Source organism: Bison bison, unplaced genomic scaffold (assembly GCF_000754665.1).
Source record: "Bison bison bison isolate TAMUID 2011002044 unplaced genomic scaffold, Bison_UMD1.0 scf7180017864068, whole genome shotgun sequence".
Taxonomy (NCBI): domain Eukaryota; kingdom Metazoa; phylum Chordata; class Mammalia; order Artiodactyla; family Bovidae; genus Bison; species Bison bison.
The window spans coordinates 8113988-8137505 of record NW_011494640.1 but is presented as its reverse complement, the minus strand read 5'-3'; the positions used below and the strand labels follow the sequence as shown (position 1 = coordinate 8137505).

The following is a 23518-nucleotide window of genomic DNA, read 5'->3' as shown; positions in this document are numbered from 1 at the left end:
GGTGGGATGGGATGGGATGAGACAGAATAGAATAGAATAGGATAAATCTACTTAATAGCACGGAATAAAAATAATCAGATAGTTACCACTGTGAACACTTCCCTCCTCTCCTTTTCCCCAGCTTAATACAGCATGTTAATGGACTCATTTTGTATAGAAAGACCTTTTGCTTTATCTTAAATAATATATCTCACTTGATAATTTATGGTTTTAATTAGCCTATGTTATTTCCTATGATTTTAATTTAAATTATCTAAAATAGCCAGTTTACTACTTAACTATTTAAATAACCATTTATACTTAAATAACTATCTAAATTAGCCTGTCTCTTCCTACTGTGTGCTCTGCGCTGTTTCTACCTGCCCCAGAGCCTGATTATATTTTCTTTTTGAGACTTTCTCTGTTTTTTAGGGCATCCCGGGCCATCCTGGACCTTATGGACTTGCTGGTTTGCCAGGATGCAATGGTTCCAAGGTGTGTATCTTCTCACGCAGGAGGTGGTTAGTTAGTGTTTTGATAAATGAATAAACCTGGGTGACATAGCAATGAGATGGCCTAGCCCTTCCTTGAGATGTTGTTTTGGCCAGAACCAATGGTATATGTCTTCAGGACAGAAAGGTGATGATTTTCTTTCTCCTCATGCTTGTTTCTTTATTCTTCCAGCTTTATTGAGATATGGTTGACACATAGAACTACCTAAGTTTAAGGTGTACAGCATAATGACTTACATACATCATGAAATGATTATCATCATAAGTTTAGTAAGCTCACCATCTCTTATAGATACGAAATTAAAGAAGGAAAACATTTTGTGTGTGATAATTCTTATGCTCCATTCTCTTAACTTTAAAAAATTAACAGCATTAATTAGATTTCTCACATTTACATTGTATCCCTAGGACTGTTTATCTTATAGCTGGGAGTTTGGAGTACCGTTTGACTGCCTGCACCCAATCCCCCCTCCCTCCATCCATCTTGCTTTCAGATTATGTTTTAAGAAAGTTCTCTCGTGTTCTCCCACAGAAAGATGACTAGGGCTCAAACAGATATTTGCATCTGAGGTTGCGATTGTATATAAACCAGAAACTGAAGCTTAGAATGCAAAGTTGGAAGAGAAAAACTGAGCTTTCCGATGTGCACTCATCTCCTTTGTCTCCTGACTGCACTCTGCTTTTCCCCAGGATGGTGGCCATTAATTACAAAAATTTCAAGGAAGCAGCCATTAAAAAGTTCTTGGCACAATTAACCTTTTGCCATTTATGCACAATTTGAGAAACAGTAGATTCTAATCCTGTTTTCAATTAAGGTAACGGTTTTCTAGTCTTTAGCCTCATGATCCAGTAGTTGTGAGGAATTTGGGTTACTTTGTCTAAATTTACTGCTGCAGGGTTGGAAGCAAGGAACAGGGGAAATATCACAATAGGCTGTTCTAGAACAACTAAGAAGAATGACAAGCGTCATGTGTCTTCCAGGGAGAGCCAGGGTTCCCAGGACTTCGGGGGACACCAGGCTACCCAGGAATACCGGTAGGTTTATGTTTCTAACTCCCCATCCAAGACACGGAGTTTCCTTTGAAGCGATCATATACAGAAATCTGTCATGACCTTGGGGAAGTTGAAGCCAGTCAACAGTAGACATTTGACTACTCTTTGCAACCCCACCAGGCTCCTCTGTCCATGGGATTTCACAGGCAAGAATACAGGAGTGGGTGGCCATGCCCTCCTCCAGGGGATCTTCCCGGCCCAGGGATTGAACCCAAGTCTCTTGCATCTCCTCTATTGACAGGCAGATCCTTTACCACTGAGCCACCTGGGGAGCCCAGTAGTTGAGAGGAATGAATAAATGCACTGGGGTTTGCACTTTGAGACTTTGTTTTGCTTTTGAGACATTGAAGTAGAGATCTGAGATAGACAATGGGAGACACCTGGATGGGTGGTCATGACTCAAGGATGGAGAAAGGAGAGAAGGGCCTTGAAAGTGGGGCTTCGAGAGCTCTAGCATGTGAAGGGAGGTCAAGGACAATGAGCCTGTAAAGGAAGAAGGGCCCTGGGAGTAGAAGAAAAGCAAGAGGGGTATATTCTGTAAGCCCAGGAAAGATATTGTTAAACAACAAAAATTCAGCTGAGTAAATCTGAGCATCTAACCGGCTTTATTGGATGATTCACAAACCCAGCTCTCTCCTATCCAGCAAAGAAAGAGTTGCCTCCAGCCATAGATAGCAAAGGATTTTAAAGTCAGAGAGAGAATGGAAATCTGACATTCTTAGCAAAGAATGTATTGTTTTATTAACAAAGAAGGCATTGTCTTAGACAAGGTAGCCTGTTAAGGGAAACAGAAGGGGCTATTGGGTGGAGTATCTTATTAGTGCTGACCTGGAAGTTCCAGGTTGGCCAGTGAAAGGTCACATTCCTGGAGAAGGTTAAAACCATAGTCAAGGCAGGTATTAAGTCTTGGTTTGCTGCACTGGACCTAGCAGGAGTGATTCCATTTTGGCTTCATCTCTGTTTTAACAAATTCCAGTAAAGGCGAGTAACAGACAGCTTCTCAGTGCTGTCGAGAAGTTCAGTAAAACAAGAACGAATGTTTTGTCCTTGGTTTCTATAACATCAAAGTCATTGCAGACTTTAGCAAGGGATATGGGATAGGGAGGCCTGGGTGTGCTGCAGTCCATGGAGTTCGCGAAGAATTGGACACAACTGGGCAAATGAACAACAACATTTCCTTGACAGATGGAGGCAGGAGGCAGATATGGGCCTAAGGAATCAGTGGGGATGAACAAAGTGAGTAATTTATAGATGACAGGAAGGATAGGTAAGACAGGATGAGGCAGTGTATTCTGGGGGAGACTGGTTTCCTTGATGGCTCAGATGGTAAAGAATCTGCCTGCAGTGTGAGAGACCCAGGTTCAATCCCTGGGTCAGAAAGATCCCCTGGAGAAGGGAGTGATGACCCACTCCAGTATTCTTTCTTGGAGAATTCCATAGACGGAGGGGGCTAATGGCTACAGTCCATGGTGTCTCATGACTAAGCGACTGACATACACTTTGTTTAAATGAGAAAGACTTGAGCAAATGTAAAAGCCAATAGGAAGCTTGCGGCAGGAAGAGAAGGCAGAATAGCAGAGAGAAGGACAAAGCAGGGATGTTCTGTATTTGGTTTGCCTCTAGTTATTAATATGATGCTCTTTTCCCTAGGGTGTCATTGGTTTGAAAGGAGAAAAGGTAAGTGATTTGTGGCATGTTGTTGTTGAAAAATCTCTAACTGCACATATTAAAGGCACATCTCTTAAGATATATCATTACAAATCAGATTTCATGATTAATTCAGAAATTATATTTATTCCTATTGAGCATCTTCTACTTCCTGTCATAAATATGTCTTAAGGAATGCAAGCTTTGTATCATCCTTTAGGAAAATAAGGTCTGGGGAAGGAGAACTGATCTTATGCTCAAGGCTCCAGATTCTAGGTCAGGAAGTGCCACTCATTTTGGTGTCTTGGGAAATGGTGTATTATTCTTGTGTCTTCCCTCTATAGCCAATGGTCAGTCTTAGACAACATGAAAATGCTTTGAATTCTTCAAAACAGAATAACTAAAAAATCCTATAGCATTTCTATAAGTATATATCCTAGAAGCACTTTTATCCTTGAAACAGTATGACCTTGAATAATCATTTAAAGATGTCTTGAAGATAAAATGCTGCTGATGTTTGATGAATTTCCTTTTCAAGGGTGCTCCTGCTGAAGGAGAAGGTGTAGGCCTTGATGGAAAAGGTGACCCTGGGTTGCCAGGAGCTCCTGGATTCCAGGTACACACTTCAGAGAAGGTCTCTATCATTCTCCATCTCTCTCTTTGTCTCTTTCCACCTCTTTTTTTCTCTTCTTTCTCTCTCTCTCTTCCTCTCCCTATATCTTTCTCACCCTGTTAAAAATATTTTTCACATTCATGTTTCTCCTATTTATATATTTCATTTTATTCTAAAACTTTCACCTCATTATAAGAAACTACATTAAGCTCATATAAAAAAGATGCTTTTGTACATATGTATTTTAGTCTCTTCTCAAGTCTCAATCACCCAAGCTTTCTTCAATCTAAGGAGTTTTCAAGGAATGGTTATGTTCCTTTTAGTATTTGTCAAAATCCAGGATAGGTTTGTATCCCACATTGAATGCGATTTAAAACTGTAATATTAAATAACAGTCCTATTGTAAAGTATGCATGATAGTAATATTTTATTTAAATGCATCTTTCTCCTGCTGAATAGTTTGCTTTCTGATATCTATGCTTGTAGCCTGAGGGTGATCCAGAATAGATACAAAGAAACAGCTGTTCCCCCGAATATCCTTTACTTCCTGATTCAAAGGAGTCTTTTGATACTAACTTTCAGATTAATTAGGGCTTCCCTAGTGGCTCAGAGGGTAAAGCGTCTACCTACAATGCGGGAGACCCGGGTTCAATCCCTGGGTCGGGAAGATCCCCTGGAGAAGGCAATGGCAACCCACTCCAGTACTCTTGCCTGGAAAATCCTGTGGACTGAGAAGCCTGGTAGGCTACAGTCCAAGGGGTCGCAAAGAGTCGGACACGACTGAGTGACTTCACTTTCACTTTCAGGTTAATTAATCATAAATATCTTAATTCAGAAATACATGTAGAAATTCCTGAGTAGAGGTTGGTATTTGCCTGAGCAAGTCAAAGAGTTTGAGTTAAGGTTGTTGAACGTCCATCCAGTGAGCCATGCCAGCTGGTGATGGATGGGCTGCCAAACTGAACAGTGATGCGATTAGAAGCCATCAGAGAATTTTACTTATTTACTTATTTTCGGCTGTGCTAGGTCTTTGTTGCTGCTCTCGAGCTTTCTCTAGCTGCGGTGTGCAGGCTTCTCATTTCAGTGACTTCTCTGGATGTGCCGCACAGGCTCAAGGCGTGCGAGCCTCAGCAGTTATGGCACACAGGCTGAGTAGTTGCAGCTCAAGAGCTTATTTGCCCTGTGGCGTGTGGGATCTTCTCAGATCAGGGATGAAACTGGTGTCTCCTGCACTGCAAGACGGATTCTTAACCACTGGACCACCAGGGAAGCCCAGTCGTAGGCTTTTGAGAAAAGACGCAAAAGTCGATAGCTCTTGGTTTGTTTCTTGTTTGCTTGTTTGTTTCCTTAGGAAGCAATAAGGGGTCAGATGCTGAGGGCAGGGGATCTAGAAAGAGGAGACAGTAGCAATCTGGGACACGATGTATCCCTTAAATGTGTGTTGAGCATTGGCAATGTACTACAGTATGCTACTGCTAAAGGTATAAGAGTGGGACCTTCAGTTCTATAAGAAATCCCTCTTACCATCCACCTGCCGGTTAGGTACCAGGAGCTATTTAGGCTCTGGGATACCATAGTGCACAAATCCCCAAAAACAGTTTAACCAAAATTCTTGCCCTCATGGGACATGCCTTTTAGAAGGAGAAAATATTTCAAAATGTAAATTACTTCCTGTGTGTTGTGTTCAGTTCAGTTCAATCGCTCAGTCGTGTCCGACTCCTTGTGACCCCATGAACCGCAGCACGCCAGGCCTCCCTGTCCATCACCAACTCCTGGAGTCCACCCAAACCCATGTCCATTGAGTCGGTGATGCCATCCAAACATCTCATCCTCTGTCGTCCCCTTCTCCTCCCACCCTCAGTCTTTCCCAGAATCAGGGTCTTTTCAAATGAGTCAGCTCTTCGCATCAGGTGGCCAAAGTATTGGAATTTCAGCTTCAACATCAGTCCCACCAATGAACACCCAGGACTGATCTCTTCTAGGATGGACTGGTTGGATCTCCTTGCAGTCCAAGGGACTCTCAAGAGTCTTCTCCAACACCGCAGTTCAAAAGCATCAATTCTTCAGTGCTCAGCTTTCTTTATAGTCCAACTCTCACATTCATGTGTGTTGTGTTAGATAGTAATAAATGCTGAGGAGAAAAATTAATGTTGGGTTGAGGATAGGAAGTGTCTAGGTTAGAAGGAGTGCTGTGGCTTTAGATTGGATATGCAGGAAGGCCCATGGAAAGGATAATGTTTAAGTAAAGACAAGAAAAGGGAGCAGAAGTGAGTCATAGAGATAGACATCGGGGGAAAGAGGATTCTAGGCAGAGGGAATGCAGGTGGAAGGATCCAGAGTTAGGAGCATGCTTAGTGAGAGACAGAAAGAGAGGCGGGGAGAGGAAAATTTTCTAAAAACCTTAAAAGTCTTCTAAAGTAAAGCAAATGCTTTGGTCATTTTTCTGGAAATAGTACCACCAGGATGGTGGTACCCCTATGTAGTACCAGCAAGATAGTCCTGGTAGTTATACATGGCACATGGCCTTTACTGAAATTAACTGCAGGTGTAAATGGGAAACATTATGCTCTGATTTTACTAAAATAATGTAAGGCATTTAACTAATGGACATTGTTCTTCAGTAAGAAGTAAATTTGAACTTACTCTAATTCTTCTCTTCATTTAAAGGGTTTGCCAGGCCTTCCAGGTTTTCCTGGACCTGCAGGTCCACTTGGCCCTCCAGGATTCCTTGTGAGTATGAAGCCACCATTGCAATAGACATTGTAACTAATAAAAGAATCATAGCTTAAAGATTTTAAACATGTTGTAGGTTTGGTGCACTACCTGCTGTAATTTTAACTGATGGATTTTTCTAGGGCTTTCCGGGAACCATGGGACCTCCAGGACCTAAGGTAGATTGCAATCTATATGTTGTACCAGCCAGAACATCCTAACCAATCTAAAAGCCAACTCAGTCTGATTGCACATGCAGGTCTCTGCCGGGGCTTCTCTTTGGGACTCACAAGAATCCCCAGCAGGGACGTGAACAGTTCTCCACCTCTTTCTTCTCCTTTCCCTGCACTTCAGTAACTTGATCTCTGATACAAAGAGTCTTAATTCAATTATATGGAGCTCCTTGTTGGGAAAAGAGCAAGGATTCCTAGTCTATAAGTTTCCATTTCTCATAGTCCTGCTGATCTCTCAGTACTTTATCTTATACATTTTTGTACTGGGCTGCTTCCCAAAACCAACCGATAACTATTTTCTAGTTATTTTCATACTAGAAAATAAAAGATGACTGTTCATGTGCTCATTAAACAGGGTCCTGCATGTCTTTCTGTTACAAAAGCCAACTGTTAGGATTGGGGAGAAAAAAAAAAAAAAACTTTTTCTTCTATCTTCTTAGGTTCAGTGACTGGGTTAACAGGAGAAAAAAGGTTGATTTCATATGCATATGGAGACCTCACAGAAATGAAATGAAAACCCCAAAGAAGCAATCAGACCCAGAGGCTTGTATACCGTTTTAACAAAGGGTGATACATTTGTGGTGAAGTATCAAGACATAGGAAGTGGGTTGTGAGCTTCTAGGGGCAACAAATTGTGGGAAGGTAAATATATGGGGGAAACTAGTGGAAGATAAGGGTTATTTCAGTGAAGTTTGTTTATGCAGGTTTAAGCTGGTGTTGTCTCCCATGATAAGTTGTCTTCTCTTCTGTGCACAGGAGAGGGGAGGGTGACACATTCACACGGGGAAATCTGTGCCCAGCCTTGAGGCCCAGGGAGAGAGGAGAGAATTTTTTCTGCATTCCCTGTTTCTCAAATGCCTTCAGCTCAAAAAGAGTTCTTCTGCCAAAGTGGTGTATTTTGGAGCTGGATAGTCTGATCTCCTTCATCAGTTAAAGTTAAAAAAATGTTGAGAGAGGGTTGAGCCTCACCAGGAAATTAGTAGTGAACACAGTATCTCTTACTATCAGGTAAGCCTTTGTGTGTAGGGTACTTTCCAAGGTGCTTTCACATTTACTGTTTCATTGATGTGCGTGTATATACACACACGCAGACACACACATACGTTCTCTGTGAGATGAACAGGTTCAGGTTAAGTGAATCATCAAACAGTAATTGGCAGAACTAAAGTTTAAAATCTTTTGATTCGTCATCCTGAGCTTTTCTCTGCTGCTTGTGGCCTAATGGGATGAAAATCTGCAAACTCAGAAGCAAAGAAACAAAGAGACATTGGTTGAAACGATAGATTTACTGAAGAGAGATGATTCACATTAGACTTAGCTCATGTTCTAACTTACTAGTGAAGTCAGGTTAGCTTTAATTCTGTTTTTAGTTCTCTGTTAAGTTTTGAATTTCAGAATCCTGAAGTTCAGCTACACATCCCTCTTATTTTTAAGACTAGAAAACAGGGCACCAGGAAGTTATGTATCCAGCCAGCAGATTCAAAACTAGCTGGTGTCTGGCTAAGCCAAAAAAAAGGTCCTCTGAGCCGGCTTCCTCCTCCACCCCACACCCTTTCATGCCATCACTTGCGTTTTTAAGTAGCTCCCTTCAACTTTCTGCACTTTAAGATCTCTCCTTTTAAAAGAAACATGTTGCCACTCTACTCCAAGCAATAAAGTAACTTTTACAGTCCTAACATTATGATTAAAATGTAAGTGTTCAGTTACAAACATTGGAACTTTAATGGGCTTAGACTGTATATTTGTATTCATTAAAAAGATAATTTGGTTTTGTCTTTTCTTACAGGGTCACATGGGTGATAACGTGCTAGGACAGAAAGGAGAGCGGGTAATATATATACTGTGGTTTATTTGTGTGCAAAATATTTTAGGTTCCTTAGTAAACAACACATTTTATAATGCCATTTGCTGCAATTGGCTGGACCTAGAGATTGTCATACTGAGCGAAGTAAGTCAGACAGAGAAGGAGAAATATCTGATGATACCCTTATATGCAGAATTGAAAAAGAAATGATACAAATGAACTTGTATACAAAACAGAAACAGACTCACAGGCTCAGAGAAGAGCTTATGGTTGCCAGGGAGAAGGATGGGGGAAAGGGATGGTTAGGGGCTTTGGGATGGACATGTATGCACTGCTGTATTTAAAACGGATTATCAACAAGGACCTACTGTATAGCACAAAGAATTCTGCTCAATGTTATGTGGCAGCCTGGATGGGAGGGGAGTTTGGGGGGAAAAATGGGTACATGTATATATATGGCGGAGTTCCTTTGCTGTCCACTTGAAATTATCACAACATTATCACAACATTCTTAATCAGCTATACTTAAAGTGTTGCACTAAGTATGCCAGCAAATTTGGAAGCTCAGTTTTCATTCCAATCCCAAAGAAGGGCAATGCCAAAGAATGTTCAAACTACTGCACAATTGCACTCATTTCGCATGCTAGCAAAGTAATGCTCAAAATCCTTTAAGCTAGGCATCAACAGTATGTGAACTGAGGACTTTCAGATGTACAAGCTGGATTTAGAAAAGGCAGACGAGCCAGAGATCAAATTGCCAACATCAACTAGATCATAGAATAAGCAATAGAATTCCAGAAAAACATCTACCTCTGCTTCACTGACTACACTAGAGCCTTTGACGGTGATCCATCACAACAAACTGTGGAAAATTCTTAAAGAGATGGGAATACCAGATCACTTTACCTGCCTCCTGAGAAATCTGTATGTAGGTCAAGAAGCAACAGTTAGAACCAGACATGGAATGACTGGTTCCAAATCAGGAAAGGAGTACGTCAAGGCTGTATATTGTCACCTTGCTTATTTAACTTATATATAGAGTATCATCATGAGAAATGCTGGGCTGGATGAAGCACAAGCTGGAATCAAGATCACTGGGAGAAATATCAATAACTTCAGATACGCAGATGACACCACCCTTATGGCAGAAAGCAAAGAGGAACTAAAGAGCCTCTTGATGAAAGTGAAAGAGGAGAGTGAAAAAGTTGGCTTAAAACTCAACATTCAGAAAACTAAGATCACGACATCCAGTCCCATCACTTCATGGCAAATAGATAAGGAAACAATGGAAACAGTGACAGACTTTATTTTGGGGGGCTCCAAAATGAAATTAAAAGATGTTTGCTCCTTGGAAGAAAAGATGATCAACCTAGATAGCATATTAAAAAGCAGGGACATTACTTTGCTGACAAAGGTCCATCTAGTCAAAGCTATGGTTTTTCCAGTAGTCATGTATGGATGGGAGAGTTGGACTGTGAAGAAAGCTGAATGCCAAAGAATTGATGCTTTTGAACTATGTATTGGTGAAAACTCCTGAGAGTCCCTTGGACTGCAAGGAGATCAAACCAGTCCATCCTAAAGGAAATCAGTCCTGAATATTCATTGGAAGGACTAATGCTGAAGCTGAAACTCCAACTTTGGCCACTTGATGTGAAGAACTGACTCACTGGAAAAGACCCTGAAAGATTAAAGGTGGAAGGAAAGGGGAATGACAGATGATGAGATGGTTGGATGGCCTCACCGACTCAATGGACATGAGTTTGAGCAAGCTCCGGGAGTTGGTGGTGGACAGGGAAGGCTGGCGTGCTGCAGTCTATGGGGTCACAGAGTCAGACATGACTGAGTGACTGAACTGAACTGAACTGAGAGTGTACTGTGAGAAATTCCAGGCTGGATGAAGCACAAGCTGAAATCAAGATTGCCGGATGGAATATCAATAACTTCAGATATGCAGATGACACCACCCTTATGGCAGAAAGCAAAGAGGAACTAAAGAGCCTCTTGATGAAGGTCAAAGAGAAGAGTGAAAAAGCTGGCTTTTAAAACTCAACATTCAAAAAATGAAGATTGTGGCATCCTGCTGCTGCTGCTGCTGCTAAGTCGCTTCAGTCATGTCCGACTCTGTGCAACCCCAGAGACAGCAGCCCACCAGGCTCCCCCGTCCCTGGATTCTCCAGGCAAGAACACTGGAGTGGACTGCCATTTCCTTCTCCAATGCATGAAAGTGAAAAGTAAAGTCGCTCAGTCATGTCCGACTCCCAGCGACCCCATGGACTGCATCCTACCAGGCTCCTCCATCCATGGGATTTTCCAGGCAAGAGTACTGGAGTGGGTTGCCATTGCCTTCTCCGATTGAGGCATCTAGTTCCATGCAAATAGATGGGGAAACAATGGAAAGGGTGACAGACTTTCTTTTCTTGAGCTCAAAAATCACTGTGGATGGTGACTGCATCCATGAAATTAAAAGACACTTGCTCCTCGGAAAAAGCTGTGAGAAATCTAAACAGCATATTAAAAAGCAGAGACATCATCTTGCCAACAAAGCTCCGTAGGCAAAGCCATGGTTTTTCCAGTAGTCATGTACACGTGTGAAAGTTGGACCATAAAGGCTGAGCACCAAAGAACTGATGCTTTCGAACTGTGGTGTTAGAGAGGACTCGAGAATCCCTTGGACTGCAAAGAGATCAAACCAGTCCATCCTAAAGGAAATCAGCTCTGAATATTCACTGGAAGGACTGTTACTGAAACTGAAGCTCCAGGACTTTGGCTGCCTGATGCGAAGAGCCAGATGCTGGGAAAGATTGAAGGTAGGAGAAGGGTACGACAGAGGATGAGATAGTTGGATAGCATCTAACTATCTAATTCAATGGATATGAGTTTAAGCAAACTCCAGGAGATGCTGAAGGACAGGGAGGGCTGGAGTGCTGCAGTCTATGGGATCACAGAGTCAGACACAACTGAGCAACTGACCACCACCAACAAAAGACTTACGAATACACATTTTATTTACTAAGTCACATTGAAACCAAAGCATTTGCTGTGTCTCAAGTTTTGTTTGCTTTATTTTTTAGGTAAGAACTAAAGAGGAAATGTAGATCTCTTAAGCTTTTTTGTAATTCCTGAGTGTGTTTGTCTTCAGGGTGTGAAAGGATTGACAGGACCCCCTGGACCACCAGGAACAGTTATTGTGACTCTAACCGGCCCTGATAACAGAACGGTAACTCTTCTGTGTTATTATTAGGCTCCTGCCTTCCCCTCTCTGCCATGAGGCTCTGTGATCCCTTACCTCTTTTATAAGCTCTGTCACCTAAGTCCATTTTCCAGGTGGCCCAGTGGTAAAAAAATCTACCTGCCAACTCAGCAGACAAAGGTCCAATCCCTGGGTTGGGAAGATCCCCTGGAGAAGGAAATGGCAACTCATTCCAGTATTCTTGCCTGGGAAATCCCATGGACAGAAGAGCCTGGCGGGCCACAGTCCACAGGGTTACAAAGAGTCGGACATGACTTAGTGACTAAAAACAGTAACAACACCTAACTCCAGTCCAGCCAGCCTGGGTCTCTGGATTTTATTCTTTTCCTGTCTTTTACTCAAGAACTGGAAAACATGAGGTGGAGAAGACCCAAGGCAAGCCACTTTCAAGACTGTTGAAGGAGGAGCCTCAATCTAATTTTGCTTACCCTTTATCCTCATCCCTCTCACTGTTCCTAACACAGGCTGGGTTTTCAGTGTGTATTTTTGAATAGGTGGTAACACAATGGGTGTATGTCTCTGATCCAACTGGATGGTGGTTTTGCTATCTAGTCACTCAATCATGTCTGACTCGTGACCCCATAGACTGTAGCCCGCCAGGCTCCTCCCTCCATGGGATTCTCCAGGCAAGAATACTGGAGTGGGTTGCCATTTCCTTCTCCAGGGGATCTTCCCAACCCAGGGATTGAACCTGTGTTTCCTGCTTGGCAGGTGGATTCTTTACCACTGAGCCACCAGGGAAGGGTGGTAATGGCCTAAAAATAAGGGTGGAGTGTCATCATAATCAAATGGGATGTTTTTACCCTGCCATTATAACCCCAAGACACTGTGGCCCCCATTCCTCTCCAAGGACACCATGACTCTTATTCTGAAATTATCAGGTGCTTTTTGCTCTCACATTGGGGTAGCTGGAAGGACTGGGGAACAAAATTGAATCAGATGCTCAGAACTGCATCACAGCATAATACCCCAATCCTAGACACTAGGCTGATCCTGAAATGTCTGGGACAGGTAATAGGGAGTGAGAGGGAAGCTAATAATTTTCCTGTGGATTAACTAAGAAATTGGAGAAGGAAATGGCAACCCACTCCAGTATTCCTGCCTGGAAAACACCATGAACAGAGGAGCCTAGAGGGCTACAGTCCATGAAGTCAAAAAGAGTCAAACTAGACTGAGTAACTAAACAAAGAAGTAAACATAAATAATTTCTCTTTTTTAAAATTATGATTAATTGTTTTGATAATACCTTGATTGCAATATAATTTACATGCTGTGATTTTCACCATTTTAAAGAAGAAATTCATGGATTTTCGTTATAATTAATTTTTAACAACATTATTGAGGTATAAGTCACATAACATATAATTTACCCATTTAATGTGCAATTCAGTGGCTTTTAGTGTATTCACAGAGTTGTGCAACTTACCGTGGGCATTTTAGAACATTTTCATCACCCTAAAAGAAATACCTTAGCCATCACTTTTCAATATAATTAACTTTTAATGATAGACGTTATCAAACAAAACTGATAAGTTAAAACACGGCGAAGTTCTATATGACCAAAATAATAACTCTCATTGAATACTGGAAAAAATATTGCCTGAGGAAAATAACTGAACTTTTCAGAATTAATCAACAAAAGTATATTTAATAAAATCTAAAGCTTTATTGGCTGAAAAATTGATTTAAAAAAATCTTATCTTGAGAACATTAAGAGCTGGGAGATTTGACCCAAGGGATAAAAATTTCTTTTTTAAAAAAATGATGTTTTTGAAAATTATATTTTTACAAAATATTAATAAAATGTGATAAGGCCAAAACAAACCTGATTATTGACTCAAATCCTCATTATAGCATTTACTCAGAAAATAATTGATCTCAGTGAAAATAATTTCAATATATTAAAAATGAGAGTAAAATATATTGGAAATGATCTGATTATGCTTATAGAAAACTGTTTCAGGAGTTAAATTAGTTTAATATAGTTTGATCTAAATTACTTTCTTTTTTAAAAAAGAGACTGTACAAAGGATATATTGTACAGCACAGGGAATACAACCAGTGGTTTATAATATAAATGGGGTATAATATACAAAAATCTTAAATCACTACATTGTACACCTGAAACTAATATAATATTTGTAAATCTACTATTTACTCAGCCAAATCTACTATACCTCAATTCAAAAAATAAAATCCAGCACACAGAATGTTTGAGTATCGTTTCAGGGGGTTAACAGGTATAAAATTCAAAATGTGAGAAATGGTGATATGTTAATAGGAGGTATATATGTAAGTTGAAAATCCAGTTCATTGGACAGCTAGAGGACTTTTCCAAATGTAGTCGATAATATCTTGTTTGCTCTCTTTCTCATGACCTCAACTTGTTTTTGTGACAGGACCTCAAGGGAGAGAAGGGAGACCTGGGAGCCATGGGACAGTCCGGACCCCCTGGACCCTCCGTAGGTCACTTAGAATTATATTGTTCCCTTGAAACTAAAAGTAGAAACTTGGAGCATATTTTGATGTATGACCTACCTTTAAGGCTTAATATTAGCTAAAGTGTGATAGCATTTTACTGCAGGGATCATAAATACTAGAATTATCTTATGGCCACTTCTAGCTGAAATCCCTGCACTGTTTTATATGCACCCTCTGTCACCCATCTTGTGATTTATCTTCAGCATCTGATTCTATAGCATCTGTTTTTAATTTGATATTCATAAATAAAATGTCTCACTTAGATAACCCATCATTTCAAAAATTTTAATGGAAGGGAAAAGTTAATAAAAATCGATGTAAGTCAAAGATCAGTAATTTACAAAACTTGACCTAACTCTCATTGATTCAGGGGCCGCCTGGAGAATCTTATAGATCAGAAAAAGGTGCTCCTGGAGAACCAGGCCCACAGGTGAGTTTGGAAATCAGTGTCGTGTGCAGCCTAAATTAATGGAACCCAGGTCTTCTACATTGCAGGTAGATTCATCTGGGCCACCAGGGAAGCCCCAAATTAGTCAGTACTCAGGACTTTATAGGTGGCAAGTATAAGATGCTTAGGGCTTCCCAGGTGGCGCTAGTGGCAAAGAACCTGCCTGCCAACACAGGAGACATGAGACTCCCTGGGCCAGGAAGATCCCCTGGAGGAGGGCATGGCAACCCACTCCATCATTCTTGCCTGGAGAATCCCCATGGACAGAGGAGCCTGGTGGGCTGCAGTCCATGGAGTCACAAGGAGTCGCACAGGACTGAAATGACTTAGCCCATAGTACCCAGCATGCAGCACTCTCATTGTTTAAAAGCTAAAAATCATACACTGGGAAAAGTATATTTTTTCTAAGAAAAATATTCAACTAATGTTGTTTTTAATTGTATGATGGAAGGTAAGTACCATAATAGTTAATCCCATAATAGTTAAACAGCTCTGTCTCTTTAAACACTGTAAAATTCCTTTTATATGTATATTTAGATATAGACACGTCTGCAGTTCAAGGAGTTGCCAACATTGCAAATAAATACATTGACTGTGAACGCCTCTCTCTGAATTTTCCTGCTTACTTCTCTGCTCAGCGCTTCCCTGATTTTCTTTCTAAGCTTGGATGGCTAACTTTAGTTTAGCCAGGACATGGAAACAACATGTGTCCATTGACAGATGAATGGATAAAGAAGATGTGGTGCATATATACAGTGGAATACTGTATGTGTGCAAAGTTGCTTCGGTCATGTCTAACTCTTGCCTGGAGAATCCCATGACCTTCCCTAACTTCCCAATCTCACTGGCTTCTGCCTTTCCTGGCAGAAGAAGGTCATCGTCAGTTCTGCAATTAATAGCTTTTCCTTCTAATAACTGAAGGAAACCTCAGTTAGGCTTTCTTGCCTAAGATCAAGAGATTGTATCATTTAAGTTTTTCGTGTTTATTAAAGTATCCGTAAGTTACATGTTTTTCTTTTGTTTTTGTTTTAGGGAAAGCCTGGAAAAGATGGTGCCCCTGGTTTCCCTGGCACTGAGGTAAAGTCATGAAGTCATGACTTGGTCCATTGAAGTAATGAAAGTCAGTCGTATTAGACCAAGAAGGGTTTTTGAGAGTCAATCATGGTGGGCTACAGTCCGTGGGGCTGCAGATATGGAAACAACTGAGTGGCTGAGTACGCATGCACCTTTAGTGTTACGCCCTCTCTGTGGAGAGAGGTCATCTGAACACTCTTCCCCAACCCCCCAACCCCACCAAAAGGAGTTTAAAGCATTTTGCTTGCTACAGAAGAAATTGATTATCAGTGTGTCTTCTGATCTCTTCACTTTGCTCTTCTCTTAGGGAGCCAAAGGAGACAGGGGTTTCCCTGGGTTAAGGGGTGAAGATGGCATTAAGGTAATTCCCTTCCTGACATCTGCTTTCAGCTTTTATTATTGGTTGGGTTTTCTCACCATTTTCCTCCCCACATCCTGAAACTCAATGCAAGGAGCTGCAGTCAGAGTTCAATAAAATACCTCAGCATATTTGTTAGGAAGAAAGGAGAGCTGTGGCGGCTTTATTTAAACACTTGAAGGGAAAGATGTTAAACCTGTTCTGTGTAGTGGAAGCTGGCTTAGGACCTGTGGGATTTTAGCTTCCCATGAGAAAGGAGTTGGAAGGGACCTGTAATTGGAGGAAGTATCGGCTCATCGGAGGTCAAGCATGGTCTGAACCCTGTGAGTCTCAACCTGGGTCACGATGAACTGAATGGTCATCATTGGTGAACTGTGGACTGTGTTTCACATCAATTTATTTCTACAATTGCCTACAACCCATGGCCTGGCTTCCCTGTGCCTCTAGTCCAGGTGTGAACAGGGAGAGCATGCAAGGATGCAAGCATCCTTTGAAGGGAGTGATGTGGAGGAAACCTAGAGAACAAGAGCCACTTCTTCCAGACCTTATAGATAAGATTTCTGCCTGAGATATGGCCCTCCAGGAAAATAATCAAAAGTCAATATCCCTTTCGTGCTAATTTGACTTGTACATTTCATAGAAATGATATCAGTTTTAGCATAGATTTGTTTAACTATGCTTTTTGATTTCTAAGTATACCTAACATGTAAATACTTTTGATTAGTGTGCTCATAATTTGTAACTGTCTTTCTATACAGGGGTGGAAAGGAAACTCTGGCCCTCCAGGATTTCGTGGTCCAGTAAGTGTAATGAAGGACAATATTAACGTTATGCTTGATCAAGTCTTTCCAAATATCAAGGAAATTTTGAATCAGTGTCCCTTATTAACTGCTATGATAGAGATTATAGTATTTATCTTTTTATCAATTTAGGGCCAAAAAAATAGCTATTGTCATTATTTGTCCATTCAATAATGGACAAATATTTTTATCTGGTCCTACTTGGTCCCTGGAATGTACTGGCAATGCCCATCCTGGGCTGCAGAGAAGAAAAAGCCTTTGTCTCAACAGGCCCGGCCTAAGATCATCCTGCACCTTTGAGTAGCATAGGAAGGCAGCAGTGAAGGACAGGTCAGGTCCTGGGGGTGTGGGAGAAGGACTTCACCTTCTGGGCCCTGTTATGACAGCCCTGAACTATGAGGCAGCAGCAGCTCAACTTTGGGTTGAATTCAGGGCCTGCAAAACCCAGTGACCGCAGCCCAAGCTTCCTTGGTGGCTCAGATGGTAAAGAATCCACCTGCAATGCAGGAGACCTGGATTTGATCCCCAGATCAGGAAGATCCCCTAAAGAAGGGAACGACAACCCATTCCAGTGTTCTTGCCTGGAGAAATCCGTGGACAGAGGAGCCTGGTGGGCTATCTTCCATATGTTGCAGAGTCAGACATGACTCAGCAACTAACACTTTCACTCTTAAGCTCCTTAGAGGCAGGTGATCCTCCCTCTCGAGTGGACATGGATTTGATGTCCGTCAGCTCCTGGCAACAGGGTGGCCACGCTGTATATAGTGACTCTGTAGCTTGAGGAGATGAGTGTGAATGGGACCCAGGCTCTGAGTTCCGGTACCTTCCTTTGCTGCCTCAAATGACGGTGGTTCTCACGTTCAGAGTGCAGAGCAGAACTCCCATTTAAGACCTGCAGGTGTGACAAAAAGGTCCCTGGTGGCAGAGGAGTCACTGGGGGAGTGTGTTTGTGTCCTCCTACAAATGCAGTTCCCAGACCCCCCAGGCCAAGTAAGTTAACTCAGTAACTGAAGGAGGGTCCCAGAAATCAGCTTCTTTACCTTGCAAGCAAATGATTCAGATGACAATCCCAAGATCCTTTTAAGGGGTTGCTGGGAAGATGAAAGGCTATTTTGTGAAAGTACTTTGCCAATACTTGGCAGATACATACATATCTTGATGGATTTTATGATGGAGGAGTTTATTGCACTGTTACTACTATTATTATTATGAATTCTTTTTTTTTACTTTATGCATACAGTTTTAACTACAAAGTTCTTGTTATAGTTCTTTAAACAAATCAGTAAACTAATTGGCCCCATGAAACATATGAAAAAAGTTTTTTTAAACTTTTATATTTCCATCTTTTTTTTAAATGCTCAATTCCACATAGTTTTGCAGCTACTACTGACTTCAGAGAAAGTTTTGCTTTGGAAGAAGATGGTTAAGGAAATGAGCAGAAGGTCCATTGATCACTTCAGAAATACTAATAATCCTCAGCCCTTGGACTAAGAAAACATTTGTCTGAAGATCAATGCTGTCCTGAAATTTAGAGAAACAATGAAGTATTTTTTTGATGTATACATCCCAACGTACTTTGAAATAAATTTAGTCCACAGGACAAGCATTAAATATTTTCATTTAAAAATGAAATAGAATAAAAAATATCAGAGCTGATCATATGTTGTAGGAAGTTACTCTTTTGTAAAACTTTAATTTCTATATACATACTCACACATATATAGATATGTATATATATATTTAAGAGTGTGTATATGATTTGGGCTACATCATAAAATGTATTTCTAAATGAAAGCCCATGAAATATCCACTGTCATGATACCAGGTTAACTTTTAAATTTATCCATCCCATAAAACTGCCATGTTTTTCTAACACATAAGCCTGTGAATTCAGGAAAACAAGGAAAGTATCATTTTAGTCAAAAAATATGAAATTGAAGTAATTGTATTTGGCGAGTTACCATAAATAGCTATCTTTTTTTTTTTCAATTTCATTTTCCTTTAAGACAGAATATTATGACGCATACCAGGAAAAGGGAGATGAAGGAATTCCAGGCCTACCAGGGCCCAAGGGAGCTCGTGGCCCGCAGGGTGAGAATAATTTTCTTCCTGAAGCATTTGCTGATCATCATGTGTCTTTCATTCATGGCAAAATGTGTTTCTAGATCTAGAAACATGTGTTTATAGACCTAGAATTTGCAAGAGGAAAGGAGCAGTCTCCTAATGTTCATAGGTGATGGTATTTTTTGATGTTTCCTAATTTTCATATTTTCCTAAAAAAATTCCTTAGGTGGTATACAGTAGACAGTAACTGCTTATCTTTATGCATAATTAAATATCTTTAAACATAACATTCATATCTGATAGGAAGACATTAACATAGCCAGAGAGCAGGGAGAGGGAGTGTCCAAAACCAGCAGTCCCAGAGGGATTACAGAAGAGAAAATACAGCCCCGAACAGCTCTCATTTGAGCAAATCTACACAAATAGGGACAAGAAGGAACTGAAGCCCTTGGTTCCTGATTTCCAGGACCATGAATTAAAGTCATATTGACTTATATTCTGTCCCTTTTGATGGGTTGAGATGATCTTGGCTAATAAGCTCTTATATCTCACTGCACATTGAAATCCCCAAGAACTGCTGAATAAGAACCATGTCCCCATTTCTTCCCCATGATTCTGATGTAATTGCCTGGAGGAGGGCCCTGGATACTGGCAGGTCATAGAAGCTCCTTAGATTAATTCTAATGTGTAGCAGGCTTGAGAACCACTGATCCAGGCAAATGATTGATATAAATAAGATTTCAAAGGAGAATTTTATTTAAATGTGTAAAATTCTCATTGTTTTAAACAAATGGACAGATAATTATTAGACACAGGTTTTAAAAAATCTGATACGCTCACTACAAGTTACTAATATACATCAAAGAGTTAGAACCCTACTCGGTGTTGTAGCTATAAGTGGTCTGAGATGGATCCAGGCCAAACTTGAGGTTGTTGACAATTTCAGCTATTTGATCTTCTGGCCTCTGAATCATCCCAGCAAAGCACTAAACACAGAACAGCTCTTAGGAAATGTCTGTGAGTTATCTGAAGATGATAAAGCACTATAGTTTACTTAAAAAAAAAAAAAGTATAGTTGATCTGCAATATTATATTGGTTTAAGGTGTACAACATAGTGATTCAATACTTTTGTAGGTTATACTCCATGTAAAGTTATTAAAAACTAAGGGCTGTATTTCCCTGTGCTATACAATATGTCCTTATTGTTTATTTTTTTTATACATAGTAGTTCATGTCCCTTAATGCCCTACTTCGCCCCCTCCCTGTTTTTGAGTGTTAGACATCTAAGATGAACTTAGTTTCTTCTTCGCAGTTTGTCTAAATGACTGAACTTTTCTCACACTTACTTATGTGAGAGTAGAGGCAAAGTATGAAAAATGTATTGGTAATTATCATTATATTGCCACCTAAGATTTCAATAACGGAAGGAGGGGATATTTCTATCTTTGTGAACAATTACTGTTATGTGTCCTCAGGTCCCAGTGGTCCCCCTGGAGCCCCTGGAAGTCCTGGTATGTACATGTTTCTCAGATACCAATACAAATACTATCAAAAGGAAAACATGCTACTTTCTAATGAGTTTGCATTATTTGCATAAGAGTGATGTTTCAGTAATTGATATACAAGTGTTTCCAACGTCTTCATTATTAACTTTGGGACCTTCAGAGGAAAAGGGAGGAAAGCTGACACAAAGTGACACAGAAATGCTCTCTTTCACTCCTCAGTAGTTTTAACTACTGCTGAGCTGCCCAGGTAGCACTAGTGGTAAAGAACCCGCCTGCCAACACAGGAGACGTGAGAGACGCCGGTTCAGTTCCTGGGTGGGTAAGATCCCCTGGAGGAGGGCATGGCAACCCACTCCAGTATTCTTCCCTGCAGAATTCCATGGACAGAGGAGCCTGGCGGGCTATAGTCCACACGACTGCAGAGTCAGACACAACTGAAGAGACTTAGCACGCATGCATTTTTAACTGTCAGGCAGTAACTTTGGTGTGGGAGCAGGAGGCTTGAAACTCAGAAAAAGGCACAGAGAAAGAAAAACATTAATTTCATGGCAAAATAAGGTGATAGTTTTCATAATGTGTCACAAGTTGCCTAAGGAGACATAGATTATAGTTTTTATATTTTAACATATATTGTTTGTGGTACATACACAATTCTGTAAAGTGTAAAAATATTCATGAGTCATTAGAGTGGTTGCCTCTTGAAAGAGGAAGAAGAATAGGGTCAAGGATGGTTAGTTAAGGATTAACTACAGTGGCCTCAGTTTTAACTGTCATTCTGTAATGGGCCATCTTGTCAAAAGGAAACAAAACAAGAACAGAATAGCAGAGATTTGATAAAGCCTTGCATTGATTATATTTCTTTTTTTTTTTCTATACTATGCTGTATATTTTAAAAATAATTTTGAAAATGAATTAAGATAAAGAGAGTGAAGGACTATATGTACATTATGATTTTATTGTAAAAGAAAAGAAAAAATGTATACATATTATGTGTACTTGCATATACATGGAAAAATATATAACAAACTCTTAACAGCAGGTATTTCTTGAAGGTGAAATGATGCAAATGGAGATTTTAGAGGTCCGACCAAATATTAAGAAAGAGCTCCTTCCAGTAGTCTTCCCAGGTGGCTCAGTGGTAAAGAATCTGCCTGGAATGCAGGAGACACAGCAGACATGGGTTTGATCCCTGGGTCAGGAGGATCCCCTGGAACAGGAAATGGCAACCCACTCTACTATTCTTACCTGGAGAATTCCATAGATAAACGAGGCCGGTGGGCTACAGTCCATAGGATGGCAAAGAGTCAGACACAACTGAAGCTACTTAGCAAGCAGTGCACAAGACAATTGGCAGAAATAAACTTCAAACGGGCTTCCCTGGTGGCTCAGTAGTAAAGAATCCTCCTGCCAATGCAGTAGATGTGGGTTCTATCCCTGGATCAGGAAGATCCCCTGGAGAAGGAAATGGTAACCCACTCCATTATTCTTGCCTGGGAAATCCCATGGACAGAGAGCCTGGTGGGCTACAGCCCATGGGGTTGCAAAAGAGTTGGACATGACTTAGCAACTAAACAACAACAAAAGTTCAATTACAGTTTTCTCTTTCTTATTTGAGACGCTGAAAGATAGGCATCTTCTAGTCTCTAAAAACAAAATTACAAAATATTTAGCATGTATTGAGTAATTTCTTCTGAAATCCTTTTGAATCAAGAGACTGCAGTGAATCCCAACTTCTGTTTCATTCCCTTGTAATAAAGCACATAAGTTACGTTGTGGGAATGGAGTGGTCTGAGCTCTGCTGTATTGTGGTGGTTGAACCAGGTCACAGGTTCAACCTGTGAGGTGGGGGAGAGAAGAAAATTCACTTTGTTTCATATGCTCTATATACTTTTCGATTGTACAACGTTTACAAGACTATCTCCCTTTTGCAATTGAAATGTATATGTTAATCAGGGGGAACTTTTTAAGTACAATAAATGATTATTTTTTCCAAGGGTCATCAAGGCCTGGCCTCCAAGGAGCCCCTGGAGTACCTGGTGTGAAAGGAAGTAAAGGGGAGCAAGGGCCCCCAGGAAAGACTGCAGCGGGGCTTCCGGGGTCCCCCGGCTGTCCTGGTTCTCCAGGTCCTATGGGGTTCCCAGGACCTCCAGGCCCACCAGGTAAAGATGCTTCATGGCGCCCTTCTGTGCACGATACCCAATGACAGAGGTGTGCCCATGGGGGCAATGAGCCTTACATGCAGCTTGGCCATCCGTGTGGATCTTAGGTGTTATCTTTCCACTGGTGTTTCATTTTATTAGCTGCCTGTGAAAGCGTGACTGCTTGGCAAGATCAGCCCAGCAGTAGCCCGAAGACAGAGAGAGAGGCAGGGACAGAGGAGTGGAGCAGAGGAGTGACTGTTATCACGTTGGCCTAGGCCAAGTGCAACATCTTGTTCAGTTCCTGGAGACTATCTTCCAAGAAGCTGTATAACTTCGTCTCAGGATAAACTTTTCCTGGGGACCGGGAGGCAAAAGTTTCTCCAGGGATAGGACTAACACCCTACCACCATCACACACACACACACACACACACACACTTCCAGACTCTGTTTCCATGGCTTGCAGGCCATCCCATGCCTTGGCATCAGCAGGAAAGCTCCAGAGCAGGAAACTATAGGTGAGCAACGTGAACCGAGGCAAGATGCTGCCAAGTAGAGTGGATCAGAAACCACAGAGCTGCCACCCAGAGGATGTGAAATGGTACCTGGAGGTTCTGATGAAGTTGTCCTTTTCTCCCCATCCTATGACAGAGCCACTTCACAAAATGTGTTGGCTGATAGGAGTCTAGAACTTCAAGAACATACAGATCACTCCATGTATTTTAAAATGCCTTTCCTGGCAGGTACCTAGGAGGTCTTGTTTTATACTCAGCCCTCCTACTAGCCTTAAGAATCTTCCAGAGATCTTTTTAAGAAAGGAGGAATCATTATTTATAGACAATAT

The 23518-nt window shown here is 41.0% G+C and overlaps 1 protein-coding gene across 1 annotated transcript in view; it reads left to right on the top strand.

Annotated features, from left to right (window-relative positions):
• Positions 1 to 23518, top strand: part of COL4A3 (collagen, type IV, alpha 3 (Goodpasture antigen)) — a 161406-nt gene that overhangs the window by 91340 nt on the left and 46548 nt on the right. The window contains exons 6-21 of the mRNA XM_010837048.1: positions 412 to 474; positions 1473 to 1526; positions 3195 to 3221; positions 3730 to 3807; positions 6472 to 6534; positions 6660 to 6695; positions 8536 to 8577; positions 11693 to 11770; positions 14203 to 14265; positions 14655 to 14714; positions 15765 to 15809; positions 16114 to 16167; positions 16923 to 16964; positions 18971 to 19055; positions 20505 to 20540; positions 22529 to 22693. Of these exons, the coding sequence (XP_010835350.1) occupies positions 412 to 474; positions 1473 to 1526; positions 3195 to 3221; positions 3730 to 3807; positions 6472 to 6534; positions 6660 to 6695; positions 8536 to 8577; positions 11693 to 11770; positions 14203 to 14265; positions 14655 to 14714; positions 15765 to 15809; positions 16114 to 16167; positions 16923 to 16964; positions 18971 to 19055; positions 20505 to 20540; positions 22529 to 22693 (991 nt within the window). The remainder of the gene's footprint in view (positions 1 to 411; positions 475 to 1472; positions 1527 to 3194; positions 3222 to 3729; positions 3808 to 6471; positions 6535 to 6659; positions 6696 to 8535; positions 8578 to 11692; positions 11771 to 14202; positions 14266 to 14654; positions 14715 to 15764; positions 15810 to 16113; positions 16168 to 16922; positions 16965 to 18970; positions 19056 to 20504; positions 20541 to 22528; positions 22694 to 23518) is intronic.